Source organism: Rhinichthys klamathensis, unplaced genomic scaffold, assembly GCF_029890125.1.
Source record: "Rhinichthys klamathensis goyatoka isolate OS25496 unplaced genomic scaffold, OSU_Roscu_1.1 h1tg000114l_1, whole genome shotgun sequence".
In the NCBI taxonomy this organism is placed as follows: Eukaryota; Metazoa; Chordata; class Actinopteri; order Cypriniformes; family Leuciscidae; genus Rhinichthys; species Rhinichthys klamathensis.
In genome coordinates, this window is record NW_026606651.1 from 3,502,245 (window position 1) to 3,516,120 (window position 13,876).

The window sequence follows — 13,876 nt, forward strand, 5'->3', positions numbered from 1 at the left end:
ATGTCCAACTTTAACTCACTGGTTGGTCAAAGGAAGTTTTCCCAACCTAATCAGAGCAATCAATTCAGGAGCACCAGCACTGAGGACCGGAATCCACTGTTGATTCCCAAGCCGGTGAAACTCAAACCTGTGGACATGCAAAAAGGCGCAGGCTCCAGGCCTTTCCCTAAACCACTCATGGTCAAGCCCAACTTTACAGTCAACTCTTTAGAGACTAGATTCAATCCTCCTGTTTTTAGCAACGGACCCAATAGTGTCTCCAGAAGGGATGCTGTTGGAGCGACGCTGCCCAATAGAGAACAACAGGAGAACTCGTATACAGAACCCCCTCCTTCAGGAGCCGGACCCTGGACTCCTGCCAAACCATCTGTTATGCAGAAACATGTGTTTCATAAAGACATCTCTGCAGGACCGGGAACTACTGATGATTTGTCAGTGCCAAAAAAGAAGCCTCTCCCCAATGTGTTTGCTTTAGGAAAGTGTCCTGCCAAACCAGAGAGACCTCCACATGTTAACCTCAACAAGTTCAGAGGGAACGGTAAGACATGGACATCCATGATGAAGCTTAATCTGATGTGTGTTCATTCAGATTCATGCATGGGTTCATTCTTTTTAAATGCCTGGAATTATGTGAGTACAACCGAAATACAGTGTCAATAAGATTTTGGACACTTGCACAACTGTTTAAACGTTTGGGGTCAGTAAGATTTTTTTTAATGCTTTGTGAAAATTCTCTTATGCTCATCAAGGCTGTATTTATTTGATTAAAATTACAGTAAAAACAGCAATATTGCAAAATATTATGATTTAAAATAGCTGTTTTCTATTTAAATATATTTTCAAATGTAATTTATTCCTGTGCTGCAAAGCTGCATTTCAGCATCATTACTCCAGTCTTTCATTCTGATATGCTGATTTGCTGCTCAAGAAATATTTATTATTATTTTCAATGTTGAAACATTATTTGCAGAAAACTTTAGAAATTTCAAAAGAATAGCAATTATTTGAAATAGAAATCTTTTTTTTTACATTTTTGCTGTCACTTTTGATCAATTCATTGTGTTCCTTGAAGAATAAAAGTATTAATTTCTTAATACTTAATTAATTTAATTAATTGAAAAAAGTTACTGACCCCAAACTCTTGAACTTTATTTTAAATCACTTTCAAATGTCTAAATGTCATTGCATTAAATAACAAAATGTCAAAAAATGAATACATTCCACACAATTTTTAAGATACTAGAATAATAATAATAAACAACAACCACATTTTACTTTAAAAATAAAGACAAAAAATTATGTTGCATAAAGAAAATGAATCCTTCAGTAGGACAATTCAGGATGCATTCATAAAGTGTGACTCAAATGTCCAAACACTTTTTTGGACCTACCATATTATCTAAACATCCAAAATCCATTTCCCTGAGCTTTGAAATATAACCTATATTTTAAAAAAGAGATTACATTTACAGACTAATAGACAATGCAGTGTCTAACTGTTTAGTTTTTGTCGTTTCATGTTCTGGTTCCATCAGCTGGTTCATCAGTATCCAACGCCAATAATCCTGAGTTTGATCCTGGAATTTTCCCCCTCCCACCGCCACCTGATGAATGCCTGTCAATCACATCTATGACTCCACCCCCACCGCCACCTGAACACCTGTCAATCACATCTATGACTCCACCCCCACCGCCAGACTTCACACTTCCACCTGCTCCCCCTCCAACGTGAGTGCTGACTTTATGAGTGTGTTAAAAACAAATCTGGAAATACATACAACATCACAATACGATAAAAAAAAGTGTGTCATGAAATAATAATTAGCCTATACTATTAATTAGTTAAATTCTTGGGACATGGTACTATAGCAGTACCATGAGGATTTAGCAGTGAAATACACTGTAAAAATCGATTTTTTATAAGAAAGTACTATTTCAGTCTTTCTACTTTAAAATTTCATATTTAATTCACTGTTCCTTGTTTCCTTGAATTATTTGTGAAATTTACTAGCAATTTCTGAGTAAAAATTGTTACAAAGTAAAGCCTACACCATTTGTGTGTGTGTGTGTACGTTTACACCTTGACATTTAAATACCATGGTACATGAATATGGTATAGTTAGAATTCATAATTTCAGAGTAATTTCATGGTACCACTGCTGTACTGTGAGGTAATGCAATAGTACAATTGCATGTATTATCATTAATACATAGATGTGAAGCAGAAATTCTTGTTTTTTACTGTTTGTTCTGTTGTAAACAGGGATCAGACTTTCCAGGAGGATTTGTATGATGATACGGACACCATGAACAGGACACCGACTTCCCTAGGTCTTCAAAGAGAAGTTATATAAATGAGCTTCAAATTAACGTTTGACACATACAGTAACCAAGTAAATGTTTGGCTACATAATATCTTAATGTCATTGCATTAGATTACAAAATATCAAAGACATTGACCTTATTTTTAAAAAAAAAGCACATGCAAGCATCACATGAGATGACATTTCTAGGCGTTACTTTAATATTATTGCTGGATTTTTTAGGTTTTCTTTTTTTCAAAGTCTGTAAACAACTCTCTTTTGTGTTTTAGGTAAAAGCAGCAATGACCATGAGGTAAGGATCGTGTTTGCGTAAGCTGACATCTTGTGGAGAGCTGTTTTAAATAACATTTCGCTTCTGCAACACTTGGTAAAAATAGTCTGCAAAAGAAAGTCTGCAAAAGAACCAGCATCTCAAAAGGAAATGAAGCTTTACCAAGACGAAAGAAAATGATTGTGAAAATGAAACACTGCATTTTTAAGATTAGTTCATTATCTTTTACTGTCTCTTGTTTGTTTCTTGTGTGTAGGAATCGGGTGAGGAGATATACGAGGATCTTGACCACAACCAGTGAGATCTCTTATTTAATTGTGGTTGCTATGTCAAACATTATTATTACTCAAACTTAGAATTAGTGATTTGAACAAACCCCTTAACCAAAATATAAAAGACATAGTTCATGGTATGCGAGTGTACAAAGTCTTGATTTTGTTTTTGGGGTCTTTCTTTTCATGCTTGAATGTTCAAAAAAAACAAATAATTTTTCACATATTTGACACTGTTGCAGCTCCCCTCTTTCCAGTCTGTCAGTAACGCTCTGTTTAGTTGAGCTGAAGTCTCTATGAAGCCCCTCCTTCTGAAAAGCTCAATGTGCTCTGATTGGTCAGCTGGACCAGTGTGTTGTGATTGGTCGACCGCTTTGTGTGTTTTGGTAATGTCATGCCCCTCACCATAACACATCTCAATCAAGCCTCGTCCCGTTTATTTTAAGTATGCCTTGGGTGGGAATTATTTAAAGGTGAACTAAGTAACTTTTTTACCTTAACCGAACAGCTTTGGAGTCATTGTAATGTTTATATTACTGATTTCGTGTTGAATGGTGGTCGTCTCGCACCCCCCTGGTGCCTGTGAGCCGCAAAACCACCCTTGCAACTTTGGGCCGGCGAGCCGCCCAATGTCTAGATGTCTCGTCCGCGCTGCTGGCCAATGGAGGTCGACGTCAGCACCTTGCGGCCATCTTGTCACAGGCAGCTCACTCACTCGTAGCATTGTGTTAATGGTGCATTTTTTTTATTTATTTTTTATTTAACCTTTCTTTAACCAGGAAAGTCATGTACTTTTTAAATAACCATAACTTGCTCAATTTTCTACCGATTTTCAAACGGTTTGGTTTGTTATAAACGTCAGAGATGTAGTTATGATACTAGACACTTATGAAAAATAAGTGTATAAATAAATAATCAACCAGAATTATACAGCCACGTTAATAACGTTTGTAAGAAACCAAACCGTTTGAAAATCCATCAAGATTTCAGCAAGATAAGAGTATTTGTGTTCTTCTCACCATACATCACTCAGTACCACAGAGCCCGCCAGAAAGCTTGCCTGTGACAAGATGGCCGCCGGTGATGACGATAGAGACTCTGCTGTAAGACATCTAGCCTTTATTATGGATATCTATGCGTCAAACAGAAATAACCCGGCGCGTATACATGTGGTGTTGGGCGCGCACAGCTCTTAAAGGGGCCATACCTTATTTCCACTCGTTACAGCGTCCATCCTACTGAACAGGTACCGGTGTACAGGGGGAGGGGATCCGGCCGTGAGTGCGAGCCATCTCTGCGTGAGTGCTATTCACGACAGTACAAGTACTCCACAGTGACTCTAGGGGTCGCTGTTTGACAAAAACGGAATTCCTACTTAGTGCTGCTTTAATTGAGTAATATATTGTGACGTGTTCGTTCCCGGAAGAAAACTGAAGACTACAATGGATTTCAGGGAGTTTAGAAATGGTGCACATTGATAGAGAGAACAACTGCCGCTGGAGTGACTTTGTGCTTTGTAAGTTTGTAGACATGTAAAAAAAACTTTTTAAACAGCATTAAACAGAAGTTGCAATAGCCTTTTCTTCCCTATTGTGATGTATATCCGAGTGAAATGACTTTTCAAACAAGAACAAATGTAGGGCGGGACTTGATTTTGTCCATGGGGAATTGATTGGATGGTTGTGGTTTGCTATTGGTGCATCTCATGTGAGTGACAGGTGGCCCCGCCCTCACGCCAGTAAACACATCATCAGAGAAGAGATTTTTCATTAGAGAAGTAATTTTCCACAAACTTGTGAACCATCACCCATCGTAATAGCAAGTTCTGCATCGACAAATGCCACTCACATTTTCTTCAGGACATCTAGTTACTCTTTAGCAAAGGCTGCAATTAATTTGGTCTCAAATTTTAATATGATTAATGAAATAAAAGAAGAAAGAATACTTACTCAAAACTCTTCTAATGGAAAACTTTCCTCTACTACACAGGCCTGAAGACAACAAAGAAACGACGGAGGAAAAGACGACAAAAGAATCAAAAGAACTTAAGAAAAAGCTCGAAAAAGAAGAGAAGAAACGCTTGGAGCAGGAGAAGAAAGAGAAGAAAGAGCGAGAGAAAAGGCAGCAGGAGGCCAAGAAAAAGTTTAAAGTGATTACAAACAGCTCAATGCTGGATATCACTGTTTTGATATTATGTGGCAGTAAGGGTTTTTTATTTTCACGAATCTCATAAAACCTGTCAAGAACATGCCTGGAGGAGACACATTTCACTTCTAAATCAAAATTATATTTCAGATTAGAAGATATTTTTTTAGGATTATGACATTATTTTTTATAATCATAAAGAATCATATTTTTTCTCCATAATCTTAGGAGTATTTGCTTTGATATAAATTACTTGGTTCATGCTGATTTTAAAAATCAAAAATCATTTTTTTTTTTTACAAAAAATAGAACTTGTGGATAGAAATCGTTCTTAATTTGACTTATTAAGTTTGTGTGTGTGTGTGTGTGCGCTAGGGTGTTCTGGGTGGTTGCTATGGTGTTGCTAAAGTATTCTGGGTGGTTTCTAGGCAGTTGCTAGGGTATTCTGGGAGGTTGCTGGGTGTTCTCGGTGGTTGCTATTGTGTTGCTAGGCGGTTTGCTTGGGTATTCTGGGTGGTTGCTAGGATGTTCTGGTGGTTTCTAGGCAGTTGCTATAGTGTTCTGGGTGGTTGCTAGGGTATTTTTGTTGGTTGCTATGGTGTTACTAGGTGGTCGGTAGTTGTCACAGATGGTTACAATGGAGTTTTAATAGAGTTCTTAAAATCTTTAGTAACGAGTGCCTTTAGTACGGCGTGTGTGTGTGTGTGTATTGGGATTTACCCATACATAGACATTAAGTAGCCTAACTGGAATTTTTTTGTGTTTATAAACTATAAGCACGTGGAAACTTCACCATCACTGTAATCTCTGCTTGGATAGATCAAGGATATGACTGTGGTAGTTGACACAGTGAAGGCCAGAGTGGACCACAAAGGTGGGAAGAACAAACTTCCACTGAAGCAGGGAGAGACCATTGAAATTGTGCGCAAAACAGAAAACCCGAAGGACTACTGGCTCGCCAGGAACACTGAAGGCCACTGTGAGTTCATTGCCACACTGCACTGGATTACACACAACACATATGCTGATATTCTAATATATGCTGATATGTCCTGTTAAACTGAACATGCTCAGTCTACACTCACCTAAAGGATTATTAGGAACACCTGTTTAATTTTTCATTAATGCAATTATCTAATCAACCAATCACATGGCAGTTGCTTCAATGCATTTAGGGGTGTGGTCCTGGTCAAGACAATCTCCTGAACTCCAAACTGAATGTCAGAATGGGAAAGAAAGGAGATTTAAGCAATTTTGAGCGTGGCATGGTTGTTGGTGCCAGACGGCCCGGTCTGAGTGTTTCACAATCTGCTCAGTTACTGGGATTTTCACGCACAACCATTTCTAGGGTTTACAAAGAATGGTGCGAAAAGGGAAAAACATCCAGTATGCGGCAGTCCTGTGGGCGAAAATGCCTTGTTGATGCTAGAGGTCAGAGGAGAACGGGCCGACTGATTCAAGCTGATAGAAGAGCAACTTTGACTGAAACAACCACTCGTTACAATCGAGGTATGCAGCAAAGCATTTGTGAAGCCACAACACGCACAACCTTGAGGCGGATGGGCTACAACAGCAGAAGACCCCACCGGGTACCACTCATCTCCACTACAAATAGGAAAAAGAGGCTACAATTTGCAAGAGCTCACCAAAATTGGACAGTTGAAGACTGGAAAAATGTTGCCTGGTCTGATGAGTCTCGATTTCTGTTGAGACATTCAGATGGTAGAGTCAGAATTTGGCGTAAACAGAATGAGAACATGGATCCATCATGCCTTGTTACCACTGTGCAGGCTGGTGGTGGTGGTGTAATGGTGTGAGGGGTGTTTTCTTGGCACACTTTAGGCCCCTTAGTGCCAATTGGGCATCGTTTAAATGCCACGGCCTACCTGAACATTGTTTCTGACCATGTCCATCCCTTTATGGCCACCATGTACCCATCCTCTGATGGCTACTTCCAGCAGGATAATGCACCATGTCACAAAGCTCGAATCATTTCAAATTGTTTCTTGAACATGACAATGAGTTCACTGTACTAAAATGGCCCCCACAGTCACCAGATCTCAACCCAATAGAGCATCTTTGGGATGTGGTGGAACGGGAGCTTCGTGCCCTGGATGTGCATCCCACAAATCTCCATCAACTGCAAGATGCTATCCTATCAATATGGGCCAACATTTCTAAAGAATGCTTTCAGCACCTTGTTGAATCAATGCCACGTAGAATTAAGTCAGTTTTGAAGGTGAAAGGGGGTCAAACACAGTATTAGTATGGTGTTCCTAATAATCCTTTAGGTGAGTGTATATTTGACTGAATCATCCTGTTTGTCTCTTCCTCGTTGACTAGCCATGTTCAGATGCTATTATTGTTGTGTTTTTCAATATAGATGGTTTTGTGAAGCCTGACACTCTAGATGTGCGTGGTGAAGTGAGACACACACAGGATGGACAGGAGGTGTATGATGATGTGGGTGGTGCTGGTGATGAACTCAATAAGTAAGAGAGTAACTAGTACACTTATTTAGATTATTAACATTATTGAGGTTAATTTATTATTTATGTTTTAACAAAACAAAAAAAAACATCTATTTTTTTCAGTCTACCAGATGGTAAGCCATTGCATTATACATTTAATAAATATAAATGAAAATAACATTGCAATCATTTACTGAGTGTCAAGTGAAGGAAGCGTAAAAGGATATAATTATTTTTTTTGTTTCCCCTTGTTCACAATTTTGTCATGTGACTACTGACAGCAGTTGAATGTGATGATGATATTTATGATTGTGCAGAAGATCCTCAAGCTGATTTCAGGTGAGTTCAAAAGCTCTTAATATTTCACAAAAACCAGTAGGCTATATGCATCTAAGCAATCAATTACAGCACTTTTCAGCTTTTTCTGTTTGATTTTAAAAAAATCTTTTTAAACCTTGATTCTCTTTTATAGTACTTTTATAGTTTTTGTATATATATATATATATATAGTGTGTCTGTGTACGGAAGCGTATTGCATTCACTTGAGGAAAAAAAAATCTACTCTGTTTTCTGAATTAACGAGTTAATTATCTCAGAATTACAAGATAATTTTCATGAAAAAAGTTTTTGCTCTGTTTTTCTGAATTAACGAGTTAATTATCTCAGAATTATGAGATACATTTTTCTTGAAAAAACATTTTTTTCACCCTGTTTTTATGAATTAATGAGTTACTCATAATTTTTAGATAATTAAGTCATTAGTTCAGAAAAACAGAGCAAAAACCTTTTTCCATGAAAAATTATCTTTGTTTTTCTGAATTAACGAGTTAATTATCTCAGAATTACGAGATATTTTTTCATAAAAAAAGGTTTTGCTCTGTTTTTCTGAATTAACGAGTTAATTATCTCAGAATTACGAGATAATTTTCCATGGAAAAAAAGTTTTTGCTCTGTTTTTCTGAATACATTTTATGAATACATTTTCTGAATACATACGAGTTAATCTCAGAATTATGAGATACATTTTTCTTGAAAAACATTTTTTTCACTCTGTTTTTATGAATTAATGAGTTACTCATAATTTTGAGATAATCAAGTCATTAATTCAGAAAAACAGAGCAAAGACTTTTTTCCATGAAAAATTATCTTGTAATTCTGAGATAATTAACTCGTTAATTCAGAAAAACAGAGTAGATTTTTTTTCCTCAAGTGAATGCAATACGCTTCCATATTTGTGTGTGTGTGTGTGTGTGTGTATTCCTGTGATGGTAAATCTGAGTTTTCAGCATCATTACTCCAGTGTCAAATGATCCTTCAGAAACCATTATATTATGCTGATTTATTAATCTTGAAAACAATTGTGCTGCTAAATATTTTTATGGAAACTGGGATACATTTTTTTTCAGGATTATTTGATCCAGCTTTAATTTGAAATAGAAATCTTTTATAATATTATAAGTATATTTACTGACACTTTTGATCATGCATCCTTGCTTGCTGAATAAAAGTATTATTAACCAAATTAAGCAAATTATTGAAATCAACATGTATCTCTAAATTTAGGAGATTTGAGCTTATGTATAATAAATGCATATTGTTTGTATAACAATAAATACATGTTATTGTATTTTAAATTATATTAAATAATGTTTAAAATGTATCTTAAACATATATTTGTAAATAAATACACATTACTGGTTTCATATAAAAAAAAAACACTAATCTCTGCAGCTTTCACTTAGGTAGGTGACAGTCTAAAGTTTTTTTTTAGAACAAATATTATTTAAATCAGCTTTAACCTTTGTGAAGTGCATATGGATTAACTGACAGTTTTCTGTCATTTCGCAGCTTCCTGCCTCCACCCCCTCCTGACTTTGAATTTAATGTTGTGGGTGAGTAATACTCACTTTAACTGTACATTAATATAATATTAATTTAGTTCATAATCTAATAGCACTGTGTTTCATTTAACATTTAGAAATGCAGTAACTGTAATGGTTGCTCACTCCTATTTAACAGGAACTCCTGTTCATGAAGCTTAAACTGTAGAACATAGGTTTGATTGCCTGGGAATGCATGATCAAATGAAGTGCAAATCATATCTTGGATGCAGTGTAATTCACTTTGGATGAAAGCATCTGCCAGGTGCATTAATGTAAATGTAAATGCTCCTCCCAGAAACCCCTGAGATGGTTTTGGTTTATGCCCAGCAGATGCCGCTGATGACGCGTATGATGACACGTATGATGATGTGACTGCAACAGACTTCCCTCCACCTCCTTCTCCTTGCAGGTTACTTCATACATGTTACAAAAGAAGAACAGCTGACACCAATGTTCATCGACATGTTGTTTTAGGAGGCCGTCCATTTAATGAGAATTGGCAACGAGGTCACTTTAAGATCGGTGACTATAAACGTTGGCCTTTTACCTCAAGACCTGCATGGTCTATAATTTAAATTCCCATTTTCCTTGGATCCTTGAGTTTTGGAGCGTTCAAGTTCTCTAGTGAAGTTCATATTTATGAGTTGTGAAGTCGTAATTGAGACTTAAAGGGTTAGTTCACCCAAAAATGAAAATTATGTCATTAAAGGGATAGTTCACTTTGAAATAAATTTTTGATATGTTTTAGCTTACCTCAAGGGCATCCAAGATGTAGGTGTCTTTGTTTCCGCAGTAGGTTCAATTTTGATATTTTTAGGTCAAACCGTTCTTGTCTGTCAGTCATATAATGCAGGTCTATGGTCACCACCTCAAAGAGCATGCACAGAGAAGTCCAAATTAAACATGATTTAATGACTCGTAAATGTAAGTACACATTGATGGCCTAAGACACGAAACGAGCGGTTTGTGTGAGAAAACGAACAGTATTTATATCGTTTTTACCTCTTGTAACCACAGCCACGTCCAAGTGATCTGAGGGCGCGGGCGCTTCGGTCTGTGCGTTACAAGAGGCAAAAACGATATAAATACTGTTCGTTTTCTCACACAAACCGCTCGTTTCGTGTCTTAGGCCATCAATGTGTACTTACATTTACGAGTCATTAAATCATGTGTAATTTGGACTTCTCTGTGCATGCTCTTTGAGGAAGTGACTGTAGACCTGCATTATATGACTGACAGACAAGAACGGTTTGACCTAAAAATATCAAAATTGAAACTACTGCGGAAACAAAGACACCTACATCTTGGATGCCCTTGAGGTAAGCTAAAACATATCAAAAATGTATTTCAATGTGAACTATCCCTTTAATGACTCACCCTCATGTCGTTCCAAGCCCGTAAGACCTCCGTTCATCTTCGTAACACAGTTTAAGATATTTTAGATTTAGTCCGAGAGCTTTCTGTCCCTCCATTGAAAATGTATGTACGGTATACTGTCCTTGTCCAGAAAGGAAATAAAGACATCATCAAAGTAGTCCATGTGACATCAGTGGGTTAGTTAGAATGTTTTGAAGCATCGAAAATACATTTTGGTCCAAAAATAACAAAAACTACGACTTTATTCAGCATTGTATTCTCTTCCGGTTCTGTTGTGGATCCACGTTCAGTGACGCTGCTGACGTAAGACGCTACTGACGTGTATCTAATGTAAAAAAAATCATGTTTGTATCTTTTTATTTTCTTGTTCACTGCAGCAATCGAAAGCTCAGCTCAACAAGCGAGACAAACTTGATGGACCCAAAGAAAAGGAAAAAGTTTGAGAAGGAGGAAAAAGAGTTTAGGAAGAAGTTCAAAGTAAGACACACACTATATTGGCGGCTGGTGTGGAAGCGGTCAGTGAAATGATTCTGTATACTAACCCTCTTACTGCCTCTTCTTGCAGTATAATGCAGAAATCAAAGTGCTTTATCAAGCTACTGTTCTCCCATCACTGTCTATGAAGAAGTTTGGTAATAAAGACCTGCCGATTAAACCCGGAGAAATGATTGATGTGATAGTTCACCCTGTAGATGACAAACTCATCTGCCGAAACAGTGAAGGGAAATGTGAGTTGATTGAGGATATAATATCTGTGCTGAGATGCACATTACAGCCGAATAGGAAACTGTTATTAAATAGTCTCTCTCTGTTTCAGTTGGCTATGTGTCTACTGCTAATTTGGAGCAGTAAGTACAGTCTTTTTGTTCAGTTCTATTTCTATTCTGGTGCATCTTTTTGCATGTAAATATTTTTCTTTCTTTTACACCAGTCAATAGCTACAGTTTTTGCTTTTTTTAAGCACCCCTGACTCATTTAATATGCCTAAATAGTTGTAAATATTAGTGAATTTTGAGTCAATATTGTGTACAATTCAGCAATACCATCAGCCACCCTTTCTCTCTTGATATTAAAATAGTTTCGGCTGATGAGTTGACCACAACTTCATATTTTTTGTCTCACTTCCTCTCCTCTCTAAGGGACGGATCTGTTTATGATGATGTTGGTAATGGTAAGGTTTAACTTGCACAGGCACAGTTGATGAATTTGTATGTTTACATCCTTTTACTGCAATTAATTGTTTCTACTTTATCCTGTATGTTACAGAGTGCATCTACGACAATGATTAAGCACGGATCAACTCAGCATGTTTTCATCACTTTAAACATCCTTATCGATCCTTTCACAAAAACAATGTTTTATCATTGTTTGAGAATGATATATAGTGAATATTATACATTGTATATACACAGTAACCTCAGTAAGAATAAAATAATGTGATAAAAAAACTGTAAACATGTCCTTTCTTTCATGAATTGAATGTTTTGCTCTAACAACTTTAACTAAAATGTAAAAATGTACAACAGTGAAGCGGCATTTTAATTAAAATGTACATTTAAAATAAAAATGTCCACATACATATGACACCCCAAGCCATCCAAAAAGAAGTTTTAACGATGGAAAAAACTAAACATGTGCGCTTGAGACTGAATGGTAAAAAAGTTTATAATATTATTCTACATATAATAATGTTATAATATTTTAACGAACCCCGAACCTATAATAAAACATAGTGTGTATATATATTATAATTCAATAAGTGTTAGCTTTTAGAGCATTTTCTGACGCCCAAGATAATGAAAGAAAAAGTAAACCTCGCGAGAGTTTACGAGAGTTCCGGTGTGTTGTGATGATGAACGTCCCTGCCAACATGGCGGTCAGCATCCGCGGCCGTCCGACCCGGAGTGTACGGATGAGAGGCAAGTTAACGGCACCCACACCCCCGTCACCATGCGCAGCCTGCTCTGATTAAATCCCTCCGCTTGTGCAGTTTCCGTTAAGCCTCGGATAAGGGATTACTATGTCTTCATTGTGTCGTTTTTTGTGTTTGACAGGTCGGAATGACAGCGGGGAGGAGAATGTACCGCTGGATCTTACGCGGGGTGAGAGTCATCATAGAGATCACAAGGAACATCTTATTAGTGTCTTTCTGTAATAATAACAACCAGACCATTAACAAATCCCCCTTAAATTCAAGAAATTAGCAATAATAATTTCCCATCTCCTCTCTGGCCTGCAGACAGGAGAATGAGACTGAATAAGATGTTGTCTGTCTCAAAAACTAATGGGTTTCCTTAATAGACTGCATTTTTTTTTGCGCCTGTGAAGTCCCAAATAATATGCTGTCTAGCTAGGCAGCTCACTAGGATTTGGGACCTAGCTGTTGTTTAGATCTGTAATGCACAACCCCATTAGTTTGTGTTGTCCAGTTAGTAAGCATCTGCATGTCAGCAGATTAACTGCAGTGCATTTAGCTCGGTTAGGCTGTCGTGTTTTTGTCATGTTGTAAACAAACATGCGTCATGATGCCTCCATATCTGCGTATGCTGCCTTATAATTGTTTTTTTTTAAGGTTTCATTCTCTGATTCATGTAATCTGGTGGGTATTAAATGCATAAAGTCTTTGACTAGCCTTATCTTGATGAAACTTGCAGTGACATCTCTCTTGAGAAATATACTATTTAAAGACTAATATCTTGTATATGCAAAAAATCACTCGTACAAGATCCTGAGAGGTTTTCTCTGAGTTCTGCACAGGGGAAATTATGCTTCATAGTACATACGGTGATAAAATATATTTACATTATATTGTAGTTTTATGAGTTTTTGAAGAATATAAACAAATTAAATAAACATTATAAACATATTTTTCAGTTGCACTAAAATATCTGATATATTATGTTCCACTGGCTATTAAACTTATTTTGTTTTTAAGGATTTTAATTTGATTGTTTATGCTTTCCACAGAACCCTCAGATAACCTGCGTGAGATCCTTCAGAACGTTGCCAAATCTCATGGGGTTTCCAACATGAGGAAGCTCGGCCACCTGAACAATTTTGTCAAGGTTGTGCAACTTTTACTTATGCTGGTTGTCGTATGATTTCAGCTATGAGAAAAGATCAAGACTAGGTC

General features: G+C 36.9%; 2 protein-coding genes across 2 annotated transcripts in view; both read left to right on the forward strand.

Annotated features, from left to right (window-relative positions):
- LOC130088067 (FYN-binding protein 1) lies at positions 1-12,489 on the forward strand. The gene is made up of 17 exons (XM_056254666.1): positions 1-538; positions 1,536-1,728; positions 2,264-2,331; positions 2,594-2,616; positions 2,852-2,892; positions 4,857-5,016; positions 5,832-5,991; positions 7,396-7,504; positions 7,607-7,617; positions 7,765-7,822; positions 9,332-9,375; positions 9,697-9,775; positions 11,121-11,220; positions 11,309-11,471; positions 11,561-11,591; positions 11,883-11,914; positions 12,010-12,489. The coding sequence occupies exons 1-17, from the start codon at positions 1-3 to the stop codon at positions 12,030-12,032; spliced, it is 1,833 nt and encodes a 610-aa protein (XP_056110641.1). The 3' UTR covers positions 12,033-12,489.
- Positions 12,490-12,590: 101 nt separating this feature from the next.
- Positions 12,591-13,876, forward strand: part of rictora (RPTOR independent companion of MTOR, complex 2 a) — a 39,307-nt gene continuing 38,021 nt past the window's right edge. Inside the window, exons 1-3 of the mRNA XM_056254820.1 lie at positions 12,591-12,662; positions 12,798-12,845; positions 13,711-13,808. Coding sequence (XP_056110795.1) covers positions 12,593-12,662; positions 12,798-12,845; positions 13,711-13,808 — 216 coding nt within the window. The 5' untranslated portion in view covers positions 12,591-12,592. The remainder of the gene's footprint in view (positions 12,663-12,797; positions 12,846-13,710; positions 13,809-13,876) is intronic.